This window comes from Lepidochelys kempii, chromosome 7 (assembly GCF_965140265.1).
Source record: "Lepidochelys kempii isolate rLepKem1 chromosome 7, rLepKem1.hap2, whole genome shotgun sequence".
Taxonomy (NCBI): domain Eukaryota; kingdom Metazoa; phylum Chordata; order Testudines; family Cheloniidae; genus Lepidochelys; species Lepidochelys kempii.
In genome coordinates, this window is record NC_133262.1 from 104,888,696 (window position 1) to 104,910,642 (window position 21,947).

The 21,947-nt window shown below is 40.7% G+C and overlaps 1 protein-coding gene across 3 annotated transcripts in view; it reads left to right on the forward strand.

Annotated features, from left to right (window-relative positions):
• The window catches only part of FAM53B (family with sequence similarity 53 member B), a 128,263-nt gene that overhangs the window by 42,322 nt on the left and 63,994 nt on the right, over positions 1 to 21,947 (forward strand). For 2 of the 3 annotated variants that reach the window (XM_073354113.1, XM_073354114.1), the window contains exon 4: positions 18,271 to 19,049. In XM_073354113.1, coding sequence (XP_073210214.1) covers positions 18,271 to 19,049 — 779 coding nt within the window. Of the gene's footprint in view, positions 1 to 14,372; positions 14,443 to 18,270; positions 19,050 to 21,947 lie in introns of those variants that run through there. The other variant, XM_073354115.1, reaches the window with a different exon arrangement.

The window sequence follows — 21,947 nt, forward strand, 5'->3', positions numbered from 1 at the left end:
CCACCACTTATTCCAGGGTAGCTTTCTGGCTCCATTGGCAGCTGATAAATAAGTTATTTACCTTGTTTTTCTAAATACTTTGATGCTTTTGCTTATTTTTAGAGTGTTCATACAGTACATAGATTGCAAGCCTTTTGGAGAAGGGACAGTCTTTTTATTCTGTGTTTGTACATTACCTAACACCAGGGAGTCATGGGTCAATGACTGGGGCTCTTAGGTGCTACCACAATACAAATAAACAAACAAACAATATTATCAGTAAAAAAGAATACCTCCGAGCCAAAAGTTTTTAGACAAGCCTCTGTTAGTAAGGACAGTTGCTTATTTGGTCCTTTGTCTTTACCAAGAGCATGGATTGTAGTGTATGACTTCTAATGTATTTTGCACCAGAGTGCATCACTTTTTATGCAGAACTGCCATTGACTTCCATGGGAGTTTGGTGCATGGACTGACGATCCTGAGGGACCAATCAGACTGAAAGATGTGGCACTGTATTATGCTCAGTGGGCTTTGTAATGTGGAGAGTGACTTGCTAGGCACTGGGCTAAGATCTCCAAACCCAATTAAAATTTTAGGTGGTGATTGAGTCAAACTACTTGATATGAAAGCCAGGGCTTTACAAACAGAGAGGCTGCCCCCGCCATTAACAGATGTAATTCTCATTAGTGTTAATGGGAGCTGAGTACATGCATTAAGGGGAGACATTTCCCAAGCCTCCAGATAACTAGAGTCTTCTGAAGGGGGTGGGGGGAAGATTAAATATTTTGATTTTCCAAATGAAAGTCACAAGATTCAAAGTCAAGACATGACAGAAACAGTCAGTTCCCTTTATTCAGCCTGTCAAGAATAAATAAGGAACAAAGAGTACTCAATCAGTTGGGTTAGCCTTGTGATAAGGCATTTACAGAACTGTCAACAAATATGAAGGGTCTAAGCCTAATTGAAAAACAGCTTGTTAATAGCTTTCTACAAAGCCGTTAGGATCTGAGCTACACTGTGCTGGTCTTCCTTGTGTGCCAAATTATCCTGTTTCCAAGGGAACCTAATCTTACCTCCTTGACCACAGCTCACCATGTAATTGTCTTTGTCATGCCCAGTCAAGAAGAGTGAGTCTCATTGGCATGTGAAGGCATTATTTTGTTTTTAGGCATCTTTCCCAATGCATTTCTTGATGTCTTCAAACTTGTGCCAAGATCACAAACCAATTCAGTGTTGAAACTTGTTCAATGTTTTAAGTCCGTTCAGTGATTATAGTGGCATTGAATTTGAAATTGGTTGACTATTTCAGATCAGCTGGCTAGGTTCCCGCTTGTGAAAAGCAGAGAGAGAAATAAATACATTGAAGTTTGGATTGGCAGTAGGGCCAGCAGGAGGCCAAGAATTACAGTCCCATGTAAGATCTCTGGGGATTGGAGAGAACTTGGCTGGATTTCTTGTCCTTTCATTCAGGGTGTCTTAAAAAATGATCCTTTTGGATTCCACTGGAAGCAGTGAATGGAGAGGGAGATATTGCTGGGCAGTCTGTGGAGCAAACTGGCATTACATTTTCAGAAGGAAATCCATGCCAACCTCTTGGCTTCAAGTAAGAGGCCATGAGGTTGACTACAGGGAACTGAAAAGTGTCAAGGAATGAAGTGGTGCCAAGTGGTGGAAAAGGGCATATCCCTTCTTTTTCAATTGTCTATACCTTTGGCTGCAATTTCTTCAGAACTCAAGATCAGCAAGTCAGTTTTTGGATGGAAGCCATGAAAGAAAAACCCAGAATGCTCTAAGTGATTCAGTAAGTGGGTTTCTGGTCTGAATAAATATTGAACCAATACCCCATTTTGGTGACAGTGTGATATGAAAGTTATTGTCTTAAAGATGGGACAAAGTAAAACTCTTTGTATCCTGCTGTAGTAGGGATCCCATTGGCTAAGTAAAAGTGTGGTAAAACAATTAAGTCATGCACTGCTTGCTGAAGCTTGTCAAACCTAGACTGTGCCAGGCTGCCAGAAAGAGTGAGGTCCAGAAGCATGGGCTCTCCGCAGAGAATACTTTGCACCTTTTTTGGAGAGTATGTCTCCAAGAAGGAATAGCAAGATTGTAACCACCGGACCAAGGCAAGACATAAGAGGCTATGTATCAGAGATCTGGGTCTGAGACTGTGACCAACACCTTGAATTGCACTTAGGAGCACATAGCCAGTGCAGAGTATGGGGCATTTGGGGCTCTTCCAGGCAAGGGGTGAGCTACACACCAGCTGAACATTCCAGTTGCATTTCAACAATAGCCTGGAGGAGAGTGGATTTCAGTCATTTCGTTTCACGGTGACAGAGGTGGGGATCAACTGGGACGAGTGGTAGATACGCTGGAGGGGAGGGATAGGATACTGAAGGACCTAGACAAATTGGAGGATTGAGCCAAAAGAAATCTGATGAGGTTCAATAAGGATAAGTGCAGAGTCCTGCACTTAGGACGGAAGAACCCAATGCACAGCTACAGACTAGGGACCGAATGGCTAGGCAGCAGTTCTGCGGAAAAGGACCTGGGGTGACAGTGGACGAGAAGCTGGATATGAGTCAGCAGTGTGCCCTTGTTGCCAAGAAGGCCAATGGCATTTTGGGATGTATAAGTAGGGGCATAGCGAGCAGATCGAGGGACGTGATTGTTCCCCTCTATTCGACATTGGTGAGGCCTCATCTGGAGTACTGTGTTCAGTTTTGGGCCCCACACTACAAGAAGGATGTGGATAAATTGGAGAGAGTCCAGCAAAGGGCAACAAAAATGATTAGGGGTCTGGAACACATGACTTATGAGGAGAGGCTGAGGGAGCTGGGATTGTTTAGCCTGCAGAAGAGAAGAATGAGGGAGGATTTGATAGCTGCTTTCAACTACCTGAAAGGGGGTTCCAAAGAGGATGGCTCTAGACTGTTCTCAATGGTAGCAGATGACAGAACGAGGAGTAATGGTCTCAAGTTGCAGTGGGGGAGGTTTAGATTGGATATTAGGAAAAACTTTTTCACTAAGAGGGTGGTGAAACACTGGAATGCGTTACCTAGGGAGGTGGTAGAATCTCCTTCCTTAGAGGTTTTTAAGGTCAGGCTTGACAAAGCCCTGGCTGGGATGATTTAACTGGGAATTGGTCCTGCTTCGAGCAGGGGGTTGGACTAGATGACCTTCTGGGGTCCCTTCCAACCCTGATATTCTATGATCACTGTAATAACATCTGGATCAGAGCGTCACAGCTGTCTGGACAACCGAAAAAAAAAAGTATGTTGTGCCACAGGTTACACCTGATAATCCAGAAGCCCGTCTGGCCTCGTTATGACTCTTAGACTATTACTAAGATGCAAAGCTTGGACATGAGCCTCCAACAGAAGGCAATCTCAGGTTCTTGCCCATTCCTCCAGATGTTTGCCCCTCTCCACCAGCATCACCTCCACCTTATTCTGATTGAGCCAAAGTCGTTTTACTCTCATCCACATCTCTACTTCTGACAGGTCCTGGGAGAACATGGAAGCCACAGAATTCAGGGTTACTGAAAATGAGATGTAGAGTGGAGTGTCATGTTTCTCCTGATGGCATTGCAAGCAAAAGCATCTCACGGTCTCCCTTGGCATTTGTACATACACACTAAACACGCTGGGTGACAAGTCAGAATCTTGCAGGATGCTGCATGTGAGGATGGAGAGTAAAACACTTATTACTATTCTCAAGAGGAAAGAATGAAGCCGAACCTAACTTCAGGCATAGTGGCATTAAAGGCTGTGAATAAACTTAATAAAAACATAATGGACACAACTACGTCAGCTGCCAGATGGAGACTAAAAAAAGAATAGCATTCCCATTCCCATATTACATACCAGTGTCTTAATCCAAACATAAAGGGACTAAGATTTCTCAACATCACTTTATCAGAAATATTTCTCATCAGTAGGAGGTTAGAGACCATGCTATAACTGGAACAGTTTATGGCCATTAAATACACCATAGTGCTTTTCACAAGTAAGGCTGCTGTTAGTCCTAGTAAAAAGAAAAGGAGTACTTGTGGCACCTTAGAGACTAACCAATTTATTTGAGCATGAGCTTTCGTGAGCTACAGCTCACTTCATCGGATGCATACTGTGGAAACTGCAGCAGACTTTATATACACACAGAGAATATGAAACAATACCTCCTCCCACCCCACTGTCTTGCTGGTAATAGCTTATCTAAAGTGATCATCAAGTTGGGCCATTTCCAGCACAAATCCAGGTTTTCTCACCCTCCACACAAATTTACTCTCCTGCTGGTGATACCCATTACCAGCAGGACAGTGGGGTGGGAGGAGGTATTGTTTCATATTCTTTGTGTGTATATAAAGTCTGCTGCAGTTTCCACGGTATGCATCCGATGAAGTGAGCTGTAGCTCACGAAAGCTCATGCTCAAATAAATTGGTTAGTCTCTAAGGTGCCACAAGTCCTCCTTTTCTTTTTGCGAATACAGACTAACACGGCTGTTACTCTGAAACCTGTTAGTCCTAGTGAAATTCTGATTTGGGTAATTACATTTGGCCTGTGTAAACTGACCAGCAGTTTCAACAGGATATGGTATTCTGCTTCACTTCCTTGCCCTAACTGATGGCTAGTGTTGCTGAGCAGTGTTAAACAGCTGCCATGATACATCTCAGAAGGTTGACTGTAGTTCACTGGTGGATGGAGTGGTATAATATATATAAATGTGACAAATATATAAATGTGATAAATATATATGTGACAAAGCTCTGTCCTTGCCTCCGTGAGTCCCGCGTATCCTGGCAGATTTCGCTAGCCTCAGAAGCTCACTGTGACCTTCCACGTAACCCTTCTTTCTCTAGAGACAAGGGTCACAGTCTACTGAGCCATTTTCATCATAAGCCAGCAAGGGAGGTGAGGAGAAGTTATCCTTCCTTGCACAGTCTCTGTTGTCTCCCAGTCTCAGTGATTAATCAGGGGGCAAATGTTGGGGGCGGTGGGGGGGGAGCCCAGGCCCACCCTTTACTCCAGGCTCCAGCCCAGGGATCCTAATAGTATCAGCTATGGTAGCTGACCTTTTAGAAACATGACATGTACAATTCCCTGGGCTACTTCCCCCACAGCAGCCCTCACTTCCTCAAGCTCCACTTCACCCTTACCTCACGGCCTCCTTCCTTGTGCCTGATATGGTGTGTACTGCTCAGTCTCTCCAACAGCACAACTTCCTCCCACAGCTCCTGACATGCACAGCCCCCTGACTGGCTGGGAGGCTTTTAACTAGTTTCAGCCAGCCCCTGATTGGCTTCAGGTGTCCCAATCAACCTAGCATTCTCCTTGCCTCCTGGAAAGTTCTTAGTTGGCCCCAGGTGTCTTAATTGACCTGGAGCAGCTTCCATTTCGCTTATCCTGGTACCAGGGATTTGTTTAACCTGGAGCTAATATATCTATCTCCCACTACTTTTCTATAGCCATCTGGCCTTGCCCCGTCACAAGATATATATATATATATATATATATATATATATATATATATATATATATATATATATAGTTTGCAAAACCCTTTAAGATTCTACAGACTGAAAGTGCTACACCACTGGAAGATCTTATCATTCATTTAGGGACCCTCTTCCTTTTGGAAATAAATTATTTTAGATGATTATAACAAATGAATCAATATGAAAACTCGCACAAAAGCTTTGCAATTGTCATATCAATACATCATACAAATGTTTTGTGAAGGAGGAAAAGATACTGAAAACTACCCTAAGGGAAGAGGGGGGAAGAGAATGAACTAGAGCTTGTAAATCTTCTATATAATTTAGATATTTATAAAGCACTAAACATTATGAGAATCTATAAGAAACATTAAGCTATATAAAGAGCCATTAAAGATTTGATAAGTCAGAAAATCTAACATCAGAACCATTTTCCAAATGACCTAAAGAATTATCTTGTTTTTTATTTTGACATAAACAAGAAATGCTCTCCCAGTGTAATAATAATACTAAAAAGATTGATTCTGATCTTTATAGCTTTGCTTTGCTGGAAAGAGGACCAAAGTTGAAAACCCTACACCTATAAATTCAGCCCTGAGAAAGAACAATTTCTTGCACCTGGCTTGAGTGGTCCTTGAAACATCAGGGAATACAAGACATTTCCTATTATGAAACAGAATTTTTCCATTTCCCTCCCACACAGCTGGCATTACATGCCTGTAGTCAAAAGGCATGGAAATGTAATGGTAGCTGTGCCAGAGATAGAAGCCATTTTATTAGAAAGTTTGGTTATTGCCTCTTGATACAGATTTTCTGTATCTGAGGGGGTTGGGATGGTAAAATTTTTTAAAGAGTTTAACAATATAGTAACATCATCAAGTAATTCTTCCCAACCAGATATTGAAGGAACACCCAGTATCTGAATGTCCAACATCAGATACCATTGTGAGGGATGGCTGAATAAGAAACTAGATAGATACTTTACTAAAGCTAACATTTCAGGCTATGCATCAGAGCATTAGCCAAATCCAGTCAGCCTTTTATTTTGATTATGGTAGCTCCAAGGTCCATATCAGGACCTCATTGTGCGAGGCACTGTATATACACAGTAAAGACATCGTACAAAGGGCTTAAGCTCTAAAGAGACAGGACAGACAAACAGAAGTAGGCAGACAAAAATAATAACTAAGTAACATTTTATAACTAAAGAACTCTTTGCTCAGCAGAAAATCAGTCTCATAGTTTCTCAAGAAAGTTTATATGTGATGGTTGCGTTCTGCTGTTACCAAAAGGAGAAGGATTTTGCATGAGGAACCAAAATGACAATGGGAGATGCAAGAGTACAACACCCCAGTAAAAATAACGTGCTTATTTTTGGTAAGTTTATGAAACTCGTCGTTTTGGTTCATCATGTTCAAAAAGGATTGTTGAATCATATATTAATTCTTTATAAAACGCACTTTAAAAAAGCAGCCTGCCCTGTTCCTGGAGAATTTACCCAGAATTCATTCCAGTTTAGTACTTTGTCAGGAAAGAGTCCACAATAAAATATGGTGGTGAAGAAAATTCTGAATTTTGTGCATTCTGCTTCTGACACTGGAAGTGGGACTGTAGCAAAGTTTCTTTAAATTCTGTGGGCAGGATTTTACTCAAAGTGAATAGAACTGATGTCAGTGGGATTACTTTAAGAAGCAAGCATGCCCAGTAATGGTTGCATCACTGCAGCTAGTGTTAGTAACATGGCTACATGAAAAAGGTTCTGAGCGCTACAAGGAGGAAAACCAAGAAGTCAGAAGAAAAACTGATAATGAAATAAAAAAAATAAACCAAACCAAAACCTGAGCATATAACTTCAGACATCATCATCATATTAACCTTATACGAGTTGGCAAGGGCGAGGACAATCCTTGTGGCAAGGGCTACAGTCATGCCCTTTTAGACTGCTAATTTGGAAATGTTGCCTTTTTATTGGAACAAGACTGTTTTGCAGCTCTGTTTCCCACAATAAGGCATCATTTTCCCTTCTAATCCACACCTCCTATTTCTGAACTGCAATTTCCTTTGAAAACAGCTTGTCTGTGGAAGGTTCCATCTAAATGACTAATTGCTGTGTACTTGTAACAGGAAATATTGCTCAGAAAGCAGCTCCAACTCTATATGCATAGCCTAGGCTTTGCTTTTCAAGCCAGCCTAACCATGAGAGCTTTGTTCAAGTTTGCTTGGACGTGTAGTTGTATGTGAGAGTATGCATGTGTGCAGTGTATCTACCAGCATCTGAAAACTAGAAAAAAGCACAGCTTGGTAGAAAAATAGGGAGACATTTAACTCCACCAAGATTGGGAGAGCTGTATAGAGGGACATATTAAAGAATGAAATAATTTTTTGCTGAAAAAGTAGGGACTTTCCCTCTTAAATACAGTTGGCACGAATGGTGTGCAGACCACAGACTTGGTTTGTCGTGTTTGTTCTGAAGCGAGAGATTTTGGGACTATCATTTTCATTTCCCACTGAAGCATAGCTGCATGCATCATATTTTAATCTTGTTTGTGAAACAGGAAAGCAGGAGTACTGGTGTGGTTCTATGTCATTGCCATCAACTAATTACAACCATTAAATTTGTTCCACATTTAGAAGCCATCGCTTGCACATAAACAGGGGACAATGGAAAATACAGACTGTCTTTTCCGCTGTGCATAGAATGCAGAAAAGACTAAAATTTAAGTAAAAGAATATGTGAGAAAGTGAATTAAATACAAACTTATCACAAACAAGACATGCACAAAAAGAAGTGTTTGTAAATATGTGTTGTTAAATTGGGATCCAAACAGAATTCATACGCCAATTTAAAAAAAATTGATTGAAACCCATAATTACTTTACGAGTTGCTGTAATAAATTATTGATTAATGTAAATTATTTCACAGGAAAAGAACATAAAGGAAACATGAGCAGAAGGATCATCCATTATGTATAAAAAGGAACTGTAAAAATATTATAGCAGAACATTTGTCTTGCTATAGTTAAAGTTGTACACCCTTATTTTCTGTGGTTAATAACTTGGTTGTTAAAATTTACACTGTGTCATCTGGGGAACACATTTTTAGTTACACTAATTTAAAAAGCAAATGTGGCCATTTTGAAGCTGTAGAGGTGGAAAAAAATGGCAAAGTTTCCTGTGCTTTTTACTTTGTGAGTGTGTGTACTACAGTAACTCAGAATCAGGTCAGTTACTTCATATGAAATTTTGTCGGACCCTAGTTAGTCTTTTAATGTGGACTAAACCCTTTTAAAATGGCCAGCTTAAATTTGGCTACTGTGATAATGCAATTTCATATTTTAGATGTTTTTAAAAAAATCTCTCTCCCCCTCCCTGACCTTCCTGGGAGTTGAGGGAGTTCCTGCCCAGTGAAGGAGGAGATGGACTGCTGCTTCCATTTGCTGGCTTTAAGGGGTTATTGAGAGGAGCAAAGTCCAGAGCAGGGCTCTCTGTCTCTTTTTTTCCCTCTGGTTGAGAGGTGGTGGAGCTCCAGCCCATGCGGGGCCTCCATTGGGCGTTGGGAAAAGGGGCCTGGGCCACTGTCACTGTTTGCTGGGTCCAAGAGGTGAGCCCATCCTGGTTCTCACCACCACCTTCTTGCTACAGGCATTCCCAGTACAGTGTCCGCTGTTTTAAAAGAGGTGCAAACCTGGCTTTAGAATATGCATGTTTTGTTATTATTTTGGCAGGCTACCAAAATTTTCATGAGACCTACAAGAGAGAGATGGGAAATGGCAGTTTTTAAACAGATTCTATCTCAGCAACAGCTGAACAGAATTTCATGGAATTTTTCAAAGAAATGGCATTTCTGTAGCCAAGTGTATTTCCTCTGCCAGCTAACAAAAGACTGCTGCCAACAATGCAGGTGTAAGAAAGAAAAGGTCAAGAGAATCCTTCTTAATGAAAGGTGTGAGGCAATCTAAATATAGGAGTCACTGTCAACTCCCCTTATAATATTGGGCCATGACATGCCATTTCATGGAAAAACTTGTAGGAAGGATGAGGAATATGTGGGATTCATGAGGGAAGGAATTTCCCCAGTCAGAGGGGTCAGTTCTTGTAACCGGTGGATTTCTGGAGATTTGCTGCAGTCACGTAATAGAACCACACTAACAGGTTCTCCTGACCTACTGCCCATGAAGATTCCCTAATTGTGATACGAAGCTCTGCAGAACACTGCAGTTTTAAAGGGATCTAAATCTGGCCTCTCATTTTGTGCCTGAAAATTATTGTGGGCTTGGTTTTGCAAATGTAACTAAATGCAGGCACTGATAATGGCAATGAAACTTGTAACTGGGTGCACATCCATCTGCCATCATTTGCATCTGCAACTAATTGAACCTACAGTTATATTTCTGGGCACAAAAGGGGTGGTCAGGTGTAAAAATCAGGCCCTGACTCATTTTAATGTATTTTTCAGTTTCAAAACACTGTAGAGCTCACCTTTAAATATCAAGTAGGAAATCTCTGCAGGAAAAAATATCAAATTGCTTTATCTAGGCACAATATGTCACAAAGCTTTCCCTTTCATGATATATAATGGAAGGAAGGAGCTCTTGAATCTGTAAAGGAGGCACTGGAAGTCTTTTAACAGTGGATAGCATTACAGCATAGTGGGACAATTGTTGTAATTGTGAACTGATTAACTAAGGCTCCTTGAGCCTATAGGTGAAATTCATTATTGGCCCACTCTTATGCCATCAGTGAAATTTGTCCCTGAAATATTAATTGACTAAGGGTGAAATGAATACTATGTAGAGGGCCACCATTTTTAACTCCTGCAGTTCAGGTTTACTGACCATCTAAATAACTGGTTTGCAGGCACAATAAGTGACCCAGAAACCCAAAGGATATAAATTGGAATTTCAGTTAGCTTTGCCTGAAAGTTATTTAGGTAGAATCGGAGTCCAGCTTCTGAAAATCTGTCCCTGAGGGTCCGAGCGGGATTCCTTCACCCACTTTGTGAGTTTTGGGTGTGCAAAGAATTCTAACTTCATGTAGTTTATCAAGGGAACTACAGTGTCCTCTTTTTGGCATTAGGGCTTAACTTCTGCTAGTCCAGATTCTGTTTTTAGTTATTTGAGCTTGAATCCCATTGTATTTCATTGGAGTTGGGTGTGTATAACTAAGTGCTGAATTTGACCTTAGATTTATGCTGTTTTATGGAGGAGAGAATAGATCCCACAAATCCCCTAGGAATTCCTAATACTACAGGATTAAGATCATTAATGTATAACTGCATTTCTTTGGGAATCCAGATGTACTGATTATTCTGATTTTAAAAGCATATTGTGTCAAGGTTCCTTCCCCACTCTGAACTCTAGGGTACAGATGTGGGGACCTGCATGAAAAACCCCTAAGCTTATTTTAACCAGCTTAGATAAAAACTTCCCCAAGGTACAAACTATTTTACCTTTTGCCCTTGGACTTTATTGCTGCCACCACCAAGCATCTAACAAATATATAACAGGGAAAGAGCCCGCTTGGAAACGTCTTTCCCCCCCAAATCCTCCCAAACCCTATACCCCCTTTCCTGGGGAAGGCTTGATAAAAATCCTCACCAATTTGCATAGGTGAACACAGACCCAAACCCTTGGATCTTAAGAACAATGAAAAAGCAATCAGGTTCTTAAAAGAAGAATTTTAATTGAAGAAAAAAGTAAAAGTATCACCTCTGTAAAATCAGGATGGTAAATACCTTACAGGGTAACCAGATTCAAAACATAGAGAATCCCTCTAGGCAAAATCTTAAGTTACAAAAAGACACAAAAACAGGAATGTACATTCCATTCAGCACAGCTTATTTTATCAGCCATTTAAACAGAACAGAATCTAACGCATATTTAACTAGATTACTTACTAAGTTCTAAGACTCCATTCCTTTTCTGTTCCTGGCAAAACAACACACAGACAGAGAAAATCTTTGTTTCACCCCCCCTCCAGCTTTGAAAGTATCTTGTCTCCTCATTGGTCATTTTGGTCAGGTGCCAGTGAGGTTATCCTAGCGTCTTAACCCTTTACAGGTGAAAGGGTTTTTCCTCTGGCCAGGAGGGATTTTAAAGGTGTTTACCTTTCCCTTTATATTTATGACATATTGTCAAGGTGTTTTTCATCATCTTTAATATGTATGACCTTCTAGAAGCTTGAAGGTGAAATCTGTATCCCTGCCAAACAACTGGGTCACCACTCCTCACACCAGTATGCTTAGAAGGTTGCTCATGAGTGATAGGCCACTGCTGCTGATGTATTTATTTTTATCTTAGAAAAATAGAGCCTTTAATTTATTATGAAAAGAAAGCAAAAACGTACATAGTCTCTGCAAACAAATATAAGAAAAAAGTGGGACGTTGCCATTCCAAGTTTGGGCGTTTCAGCTCCGTTTCTTTAAAGATACCTTAGCATTGCAGCCTACTGGATTTTTCAGCAGGCCATATTTTCCAGATCTGTTTAAAGATCCTTTAAAGTTCTCTTTAATGTTAATACTCTAAGTTCAGATGATATTTTCAGTTCTGATAAGTGCTGGCATTTCCTAATTCAAGGCAGATTGAGGGGCCCTGATGTCACTGCAGAACCAGTAAACAGCACAGCTAGCATTTAGGCAGAAAACAGCAACTTTAGGAGCGTTCTGCAGTGATGATAACCTGACCCCCTCCAACTGTCATGTCTCTTGCCTCTGAAGCTAGGACCAGGTTAACCAGGTTTCAACACGCTTTTTGCTAGAATGCCTCTCGCACAGTTTTCCTGTTTCATGGACATATGGGTGGGTTGTGTTGCAGTCAGTTTTACAAAACCTTACTGGAGATTAGGGAGTAGGGCTTGTTTATAGCAGGATTTTGTAAAATGGTTCATACCATAACTAGGGCCTATCAAAAACTTGGTCCTAGCAACAGTCTGATGTATACATAGTTCTGCATCCTAAATCCAGTATGGGGTGTAGTCTCAGCAGCTGGGGTGGGTGAGGAAGTCCAAGGGATTGCTCAAAGGTCAGGCAGGCAGTGGTGTTAAGGAGCAGGGTGTACTGAACTTGATGCTAAGGAGAGCAGGGGAGATACCTTTCTGATTTCGGGCTACTACTGGTCTTCAGGAGTGCAGAAATCAGCTCCTTCTCCCAGCACTAGCATCTGCAGTTTCTCCTCCCTCACTTGCGACTCTCCAATGGTGTGAGACTTACATTATTTTGAAATGACCAGCTTTAGAATGGAAAATGGACAATATTCCTTCTTTTAAAAACAAATTCTGCCCTCTTCAAAATCAGATGATATAAATGTTTACTTTTTGCCTTGAAGGAAAGTTCAAAATGTCATCATGGCAATGGCGCTTTAACATGTTACCAAAGTTCTGAAGATCAGTTAAACCATATTTCACACACAAGCAGTTTCAGTTCCAACTTTCTGACTTGCCTTAGTCTCTGAACAGGTAAAACAGCACGCCCTAACATTAAAAGCACAGGATGTGTTGGCTCTAGTTGAGGCTTGTTCGTGGCTTGGTAATTGACAAAGCTAGTGTCAACCACAGTTGAGCAGACAAGTCTTAATAGCCGTCAACCACAGCAGATGTAGGTGAAACATTACAATTAATAAGCAGGCCATGGAGAACAATAGTGTAGCTACACTTCCAGCATCTTTTCACCCACATGTCTGATGTGTTTTAGGTTCTTAGCTTTTTGCAGAAAACCACACCTTTTACGGAGTCTTTAGGTTTATGTCATGAAATAGCACCATGTGTGAGAACAAAAGAATCAAGGTCAAATAGGTGCCTGAAGCTTGGGTCATCATGTGACTGTTCTGCTTTGATCACAAAGGGCTTTGGATCCTCTATAGTTAACTAGGTTAATTTGTGCCTGTGTTAAAGGCACAAAGAATATGAGGCTTGAAGACAAACCAGGCTTTTCAAGGTTAGAGGAACAAAGCCAAAGTGGTCAGATTCTAAAATGTAATTTATCTTAAAAAAGATACCGGACCAAATTCATCTTTGTGTAGTTCCTGTGAAATCAATGAAGTTACAATAGGAATGAATGTAGCCCTACTACTTTATTGTTAGCCTGACACAAAAAAGTTCTTTCTGTAGCTCTCCCAAACAATGTCCGATACAGCTTTAAGTTGCCATCTCCTCAAGAACAAACTTAGAGCCTATACTCATTGAAGTCACTGAAGGTGTGTCTACACTGGAAGCTGGGGGTGTGATTCCCAGCTTGAGGAGACATACTCATACTAGCTCTCATTGAGCAAGTAGGCTAAAAATAGAATGTAGCTGCAGCCACACGAGCAGTAAGATGGGCTAGCTTTCCTGAATACATACGTAGGGCCTCCGACAGGCAAGTCGTCAGGGCAGCTAGTCCATCCTGCTGCTCATACTCTGCAGCCTTATTCTGGTTTTAGTGTACTAGCTCGATGAGAGCTGGTGTATGTCTCCTTGGGCTGGGAATCACACCTCTCGCTCCAAGTATAGACATATCCTGAGAGTTTTGTCATTAATTTCAATGAGAGGTGAGACTGAGCCCCTCAGGGCTTGATCCAGAGCCCACTGAGGTCAATGGAGACTTCATTGTGGGCTTCAGATCAGACCCCTAGTGAGAGTTTTGAGTGCACAAGGAATGCACGATCAGGCTGAACTGGTTGAATGAGATAGCACGTGTCAGAGGGTTATTCAAATGCAAGCTAGGATTTTAATAATACTGCAAACTTGGTTTGGAGAGCTGGATCAGTCTGGTCACGTGTCCCTGTATGGCTGGGACAGCCTGTAAACTTGGAACTTCTTTTTAATTTGCTGCTGCTTCATGCCTGCCTCTTTCTTTTGTGCCAGGATACTGCAGTGTGAGTGGTAAGCATCGTTTTCAGACTTCTGCAACACTCAAACACAAAGAGACAAGTAAAGGAAAATTATTCATTGTCAGAGTTCTCTGACTTCTATGGTTGAATGTTACAACTTGAAGGTGCTTAACTGTAATACTTTTATGTCATTTCCTTTTCTTATTGGAGTGTTTAAAATAGAAAGAAGCGGGGGAGGCAATGGGAGGTCTGAGCATTTCTCTGACCACAGGTTTTAAAACTTCTGTAAAATTACTTTCTGGGTTCTTTTCCCAGTTTTTCCTGTGACCTTGGGCAATTCACTAAATCTCTGTGTGCCTCTGTTTCCCCTCCCACCCTTTGTCTTTTCCATGTAGATCGTAAACACTGGAGGGTAGGGACAGTCCCTTATTATGTGTGTTGTAGAGCCTATAGCACAATGGGGCTCTAACCTCAACTGGGATCTTGAGGTGCTACTGCAATAGAAGTAAAAGCTACAATAATCTGTTTGACAGTGACGGTCTGTATTTTGGGAGCTTTGAAAGCTATTTCATGATCAAATAGGTGCTACAAAATGCATCCGGTATACTCTGTAAATACAGACCTGCGGGATAAAAAAAATTAGGAAAAAAATGTATTGGACATGTGCAATAAGCAACTTGACATTTTCAGTTTTATGGTTGTAAGTTAAACCCAAAAGTTAGTGGCCTGAGGGCCAGCAGTATTTCTTTTTAACAAACTAACTCACAATGATACCTTTTTATTTGCACCTGAGATTCTTTTTGTGTAGCTTCTCTCCCATTTATAAACGGGCAAATAAATGTTGTCGAACAAAGCAGTTTGCTTTTGAGTTGAGATGCTCTCATAGTAAATTTTGTTCTGGAACAAATTTCTGCAGCTGGGTAAACCACATTGAGGTGTATAACTTTAAAAAATTAATACATCCTTAACTACAACAGTATGAAGGGCTCCCCTACAATTAGTATCAGTGTTTAGAAGATGGTAATCTTGTTCTTAAAAAAAATAGCAAAATACTTTTTCCTTAAATGGCTTTATTGAGTCATTTAAAAAGAAAACCTCTGCAATATCCTTTTTTTTTTTTTCAGTTTAACATCTCATCAGTTTCAAGGTTAACATTTATTTGCTGTGAAAATGATTTCCTGGGTTATCATGTGATATTTAAAAATAATAATCTGATACTGATGGACTACAAGCAGGCTAAAACATATGACAGTCTTCATGCTGTAATTCTTCAGCCCAGAGAGAACCCAGCTAAATATGGCTGACTGAACATATATTGAATCATTTATATTGGCCACCATACTGTAAAGGACATTGCACAGTAGGAGTATGGCGATAGACTCCTTGGTAGCACACTTCATATGCAACGAGAATTCATACTCTCCACTGGTGAAAAGTACGTTTTGCAAGGTTTGTTCTAAAGTGCAAAGGGAAAAAAATCTTAAGTATTGCTCAAGATGATACTGTATCTTCCATTTTCTTTGTAGTTTTTAGAGATTTATAGCTGTTTGTGCAAAAGTGATGTCGAAAGAGGAAGGTATCCTGTATCCTCTTCTTATAGCTCACCAAGGCCTTTTGTGAAATATGACGTCTGGGACCTGAAGGTCATGGCAGCTTGCCATCAAAAATTAGCTTCTATTTCTGTTTCTTTTGTCTGGTGATCTGACCTGAGAAATCTCTCTGTTGGCTGCATTAAGGGGGGAGGGGTGGAATAATAAAGATCTAAATATAGATGTAATTGTTTAGTGTATATTTCTCACTCTTCATTGTGTTTATTAAAATGAGAAAGACAGCAAGGGTTAAAATAGAACTGAATTCATAGCTATGGCCACAAACAACATTTGGCTCTGCAGTTATTAAGTGGCATTCTCTTGGAATCAGAAATAATAAAACTCGCCCAATGCAGTGAGAAATGAAAGGACATTAACCTAGTTAAGTGCCAAATTTGGCCTCTCTGATTGAAATGATCATTATATGTTGGGGAATAGTCTGTTATTATTTATTAATTATTTGTATTATGGTAGTGCCTAGACCTGTAGATTGACTATCTAGTTCTTTTAAAATCAGCATTCAATTGCTTACATAAAAAAAAATCACACTATTTTGATGTGAACACATGAAAACTCTGCAGTAACAGTTAACTGATATATTTTGCCTCTGTTTGCAACAGCAGTCTACAAAAACAGTTGCCAGTCACGCATGGTTAGGTGATTACTTTTTTCCATCACGGCTGTTGATGGCATAGTTCTAACACGGTTTTCCTGTTGAGTGTGAACAAGGATGTTTTTAAAGAACTTCATTAGCCTTAACCATATTGTAGCATATGGGTCAAATTTTTCTTACTTGCGTACTGTCATTGACTTCAGTAGGACTATCTGCATGAATATGATCAACAGGATTTGCCCTCTGTCCTAGGTGGTCAACAGCAATATATCTGAACATAGATGGAACATGATTTGTAACCTTCTTTCGTGTAGCTGCAATCAGTGTTCTAAGCATAACCACATCTGTAAATATTTCCAAACATAATTGTGAGCTGTTGCATGGTTAAGTCAGGACAAATGCTATTCGCAGAGCCATTCACCAGGGACATGCTCGCTGATGGAGCCGATATATACACATTGAGAAATACTCAACAGGAGGTCATGTTGTCTTTTGTTCTGCTATATTAGAAATGCATTAAAAATTCTAAGTGAGATGGACAAAATTGACAGGTAAAGAAATTTCCATGTGGATTTGTTGAATATAAAAGCGGGGGGGGGAAGAGTATAAAAACTAAGCACACATTGACTTGTCCCTTTAAATGAAGAAGTATTTAATTGTTACGTATTGTCAGGTTTATCACAAAGCCTGAACAATTTATTGTGCTCTTTATGACTGAGAATTCCAAAGGAACCTAAAAGATGGTAAGCACCCATCTCCCACTGAAATTCAATAGGACTTGAGTGCCTAACTCCCTTTGGCTAATTTGAAAATCCCAGCCTATTTACATAATTATTCTCATATGAACATAGACTGAAAGGCTACTCTGAATTCTTAAGAGACTCAACACTGAATGCTACTATCAAAGTGAGGGCCAACATTTTCAAATATGGGTTCACTTCAGTGAGACCTGTGGCTACTCAGCAGCTACCGTATGAAAATAAGGTCATTTACTTAAGTACTCGATTGTGGATAGAGGTATCTGATGTTAGGCATCCGTGTTTGCAAATTTTGACCAAAGAAATTCCATTACAACAGCTACCTCCCCACATTGATAAGGTCACATTATGTATTGTTCCTCCTATGTTACCCTGCTCTAAAGCCATTCTTTTTTTAAATAGAAGAGGAGTAAGAGCTATCCACTACATCTCATTGGAGCTTACATGTACTTACTTCATTAGGATTGCTATCTTAAGGACAACTCCAAAGAAAACCTTGGAGCCAGATCCTCAGGTGGTGTAAATTGGTGTAGCTTCATTGACTTAAGTGGAGCTACACCAAAGTATGCCAGCTAAGAACCTGGCCCTTGACATTTAATTCTGATTTTAAGTGTCCTTTAGACTCTTGTAACCTTGTAAACCTCTCAGGTAATTGTTGCTTATAGAGTCTAGAACTAAATGCATGATTCTCAAGCATATTTTATCACAGAGATAAAATGATTATTCTATGCGTTTGTACAGCTAAGTTCCCCTTAGCTAGTTCATTTTGTGTAGTCTCTTCTTATAGCAGTTTTAGTTCAAGATTAACTTTTTTGCTGCTGCTATTATCTCCCTCTCTGTCCATTCATCTGAAAGCAATCACTTGGCAAGCACTCTGGGAAACCATATTCCATGGGTTAATTTATATTGGAAAATGTCCCATGTGTTATTTTTAGTAAATGGACACAGAAAATGACCCATATAATTAATTCATGCTAATATGTATAGATATATCGATGTATATAAATTTTTTTTTAATCATTTCTAAACTAGAAAATGACAGATGGAGAGATCTCAGCAGGAAGTATCCACTTCAAATTGAGCAACCTGGTACCATCATCTGGGACTGTCTGCCTGATAAAAGTGAAGATGGCTCAATATGGCACAGAGAGGCAGCTAACACATGTTCAGTGACCAACTTGATCAAAGACCTCAGTCTTAGTGACCATAATGGCAACCCATCAGCACCTCCCAGCAAACGCCAGTGTAGGTCACTCTCTTTTTCTGATGAAATGTCTAGCTGCAGGACATCATGGAGGCCTTTAGGGTCAAAGGTCTGGACTCCTGTAGAAAAGAGACGGTGCTATAGTGGGGGAAGTGTCCAGCGCTACTCCAATGGCATCACCACCATGCAGCGGAGTTCAAGTTTTAGCCTCCCTTCAAGGTCAAACATGCTTTCCTCATCATATGACCAGTCTGGATTTAGCAACAAATTTGGATGTCAGCCATGCCAGGGGCTGAGGAGGTCAACCACCTATGGACAGACAGGTGACATCTGGGGTTATGATCACAGTTCTATAGATGGTAACCGGGTGGACATGCAGAGGTCCCTCTCCTGTTCACATGATCAGTTTTCCTATTCAGAATATTGTGCACCCTCGGCAAACAGCACACCTGCCTCAACACCAGAGCTGATGAGACGCTCCAACGGGCTGTCCCGAAGCCGATCGCAGCCATGTGTCCTTAATGACAAGAAGGTTGGAGTTAAACGACGACGGCCTGAGGAGGTTCAGGAACAAAGACCTTCATTGGACCTTGCCAAGATGACCCAGGTAAGACATACTTATGTCACTAACAGTCAAACACAGGTGGCACAGACATTTACAGAATATAATTGAACATTTACGTGTAGACAGAACACAACACTAAACAGGCAGCACCAACATGGGGTTATTTTTTAGTCAACAGAAGCCTGAATTTTAACTGTTTCCATTTGAGTTAAAATCCATTTTCTCCTGACTCAGCTGTATTAATCTGCATTAAATAGATGTGGTTCTTATGGATAAGTTTGTTCCTTTTGTTAGAGCAGAAAACTAATTACTGTCCAGCTGGATGTGTAGCATTATTCTTTTAAAACCTTCCTTCTTTTTGTTCCTGCACTCTGAGGCCTGTAGCACACCACATCAGTATTTCCTCACAGTATGTATTTCTACCAGAAATAATTTTTAAAGTAGAATTTATGTAGGAAATGTTTAGAGGAAAGGAGCTTTGAGAGCATGCTGGAGGAAGTGAAGGCAACATCCTGGGTATTCAGCACTAACTTTATCACTATTTGAATTTTCACTGGTAGGGACTGTACTGGCTATTAGCGGTGACTTCAAGCAGTCTTGACTCCTGTAATTTTCCACTCTGGAGATATTATCATATTTCATTTTCAGGTGCAAACATAGGGCAAAATTTTCTTCCTCAATCTGCAGTGCAAATCTGCAGTGCAGATAAGAGATTTGAAGTGTGTATCTGAGAGGATTTTGCTCCATAACCCTCAACCTTCAAGACCCAATTACGTGATATTGGCCTTTAAAAATGCATGAGAAAGAATCAAAATGAAAGGATACATCAAAGAAACAGCACAAGAAGCAATTTCATTTTGCATATATAAATTTTTCCACAACCACAGTTTTATGATTCAGCGTTTCTAATGTCAATAATTTACAATAATAAACTCTGTGATAACACCAACTTCGTGTGGTACAGAGATAAATTTGGGTCTAAAGATCCCATGGCTCTTTTTGCAAGAGTAAGGTATTAACCCTGCTGTCCAGGCCAAATTCCAATTTTTAATTTTACATTCTGCCTGCCAAAATTTTCTGCTAAAGTTTCAACTGGATAAGATATTCTTCTTCACTCTCTGTTGTGTAATGTTGCTGTTAAACAGCTGTTGCATTTCATCCCAAAGGTGACAGCATTTCAGTAGGATAGAGCATAATGAACTTTAGTTTATTGTTAACAATAAAACTAGTGACATCTCGTAAGCAGGTACAGTTTAGAAATAGAGTTGCAAATTTCCTTTCCTTCCCGTCACCCAGAGTAATGACTTCTGATGTTATAAATACATTTTTTTCTTTTAGAATAATGTGATATTTTATGACATTTTATGGTTATATGGTTCAATGGTTGCTTGAATGAGTTCATTTGTGTTTGAGGAAGTGACTAGTCTGTCCTCTTCCAAGAAGCTTAAATGATAAAAAGGGTCAGAAAACAGCGTTCTTGGGTGATGCACTGTGATTGCCATTTGATAAACTGTGTCAGTTACATTTAACATGCTTAGCTTCTTTTATTAGCTAATAAGCTGGATTGGTGGTAAAAGCAATTTACACATGTGGTTATATTTTATTAGCCACAAATTGAAATAACACAACCGGCATCACTGAAGTCCTTTTCATTTCCTGGCATTGGCAGAAACATTTTAAAAATATAGTCCTGCATATTTGTGCCCACATATATAGGATACTTCATGTATGCTGGACTGGTCTCCAAGAAAGTGATGGTGTCAGCGGTGGGGGTGGTAGGAAGAGGTAGAAGGGGCAGCTGTGAATGAAAACACTTCTGCTGATGGCTCAGTGTTCATCAACAAGTCTCTAGGTACATTAAACACACTTAAAAGTGGACAGCAGGGGATTTATAATCCCTTCAGGGAGAAGGAGCCTTGGGAGAAGTTGATACTGTGTGATTTGGAATAATTCTGGGGATTTATATTGCCCGAAAGACACAGGGCTGGCTTGTGCAACCTTTGTATTGGTGAGCCAAGTAGTAGTCTCATTGGCTGCAACAGCAGTACTCACACGAGTGAGTGCTCACCACCATGGGCAAGGGTTGCGCAGTCTGGTTCTAAATAAAGGTCGAGGCAAATCTGTAAAGTAGTGTGGAGAAGATGGCATGACTGCTGTGCAATTGAAGAAGCTTTTTCCTGGCACTACAGTCTCTCTCTCTCTTTGTTTTTTTAGAAAAAGCAAAACAGTGGCCCAGCTATGCTACCAAGTGGCCACGTGGTCATCTGCCTTCCAAGCATAGTCCTTGAACCCAACCTCTCACTCTCAGCCAGGGGTGTGCTCAGTATTTAAAATTTGACCCCTTTAGGAGGGGCACCCAGGAGCTCGCTTCCCCCTGTGCCTGGCCCCGGCAGGAACTTGCTCTACCCTCCCCACAGCCCTGGCCCTGGCAGGAGCTCGCTCTTCCCTGCCTCCGTCGCCCTGGGGCTGGAGAAGTTCTGTGCCCCTGATGATTATTCGGAGTGGGGGGGGCATGCCCCTGTTGTGACTGCTCTCAGGTGGTGGTGCTAAAGGGTGCTGCAGAGGCAGTGATGGAGGAAGCCCTTTATGTTACTGTGCAGAGAACCCTGGGCTGTTTGCAGAACACCTTTGTTAGGGTGCAGAGAGGGCCTTGTGAGCTGGGACACACAGGGGGTACCATGCCATGACAAGAGGCCTTGAAGGTGAAAGAATAATGTGCAGCACATCAGGGGTGGGGAGCCATAGGACTTGGGAGCACATTCTCCAAACCAGCTGAGTAACCACAGCCCGGAAAATGGATCCCACATTGGGAAAAATCCATTTTTCAGCTACCTTTTACTTAGTCCCTTTGTACCAAATAGAAGAATAAACTTCAATTCCTTTTGCAGCAGCTTCTCATTTAAGTTCAACTTCAGCCCCAGCTGCCTCTATTGCTGAGTG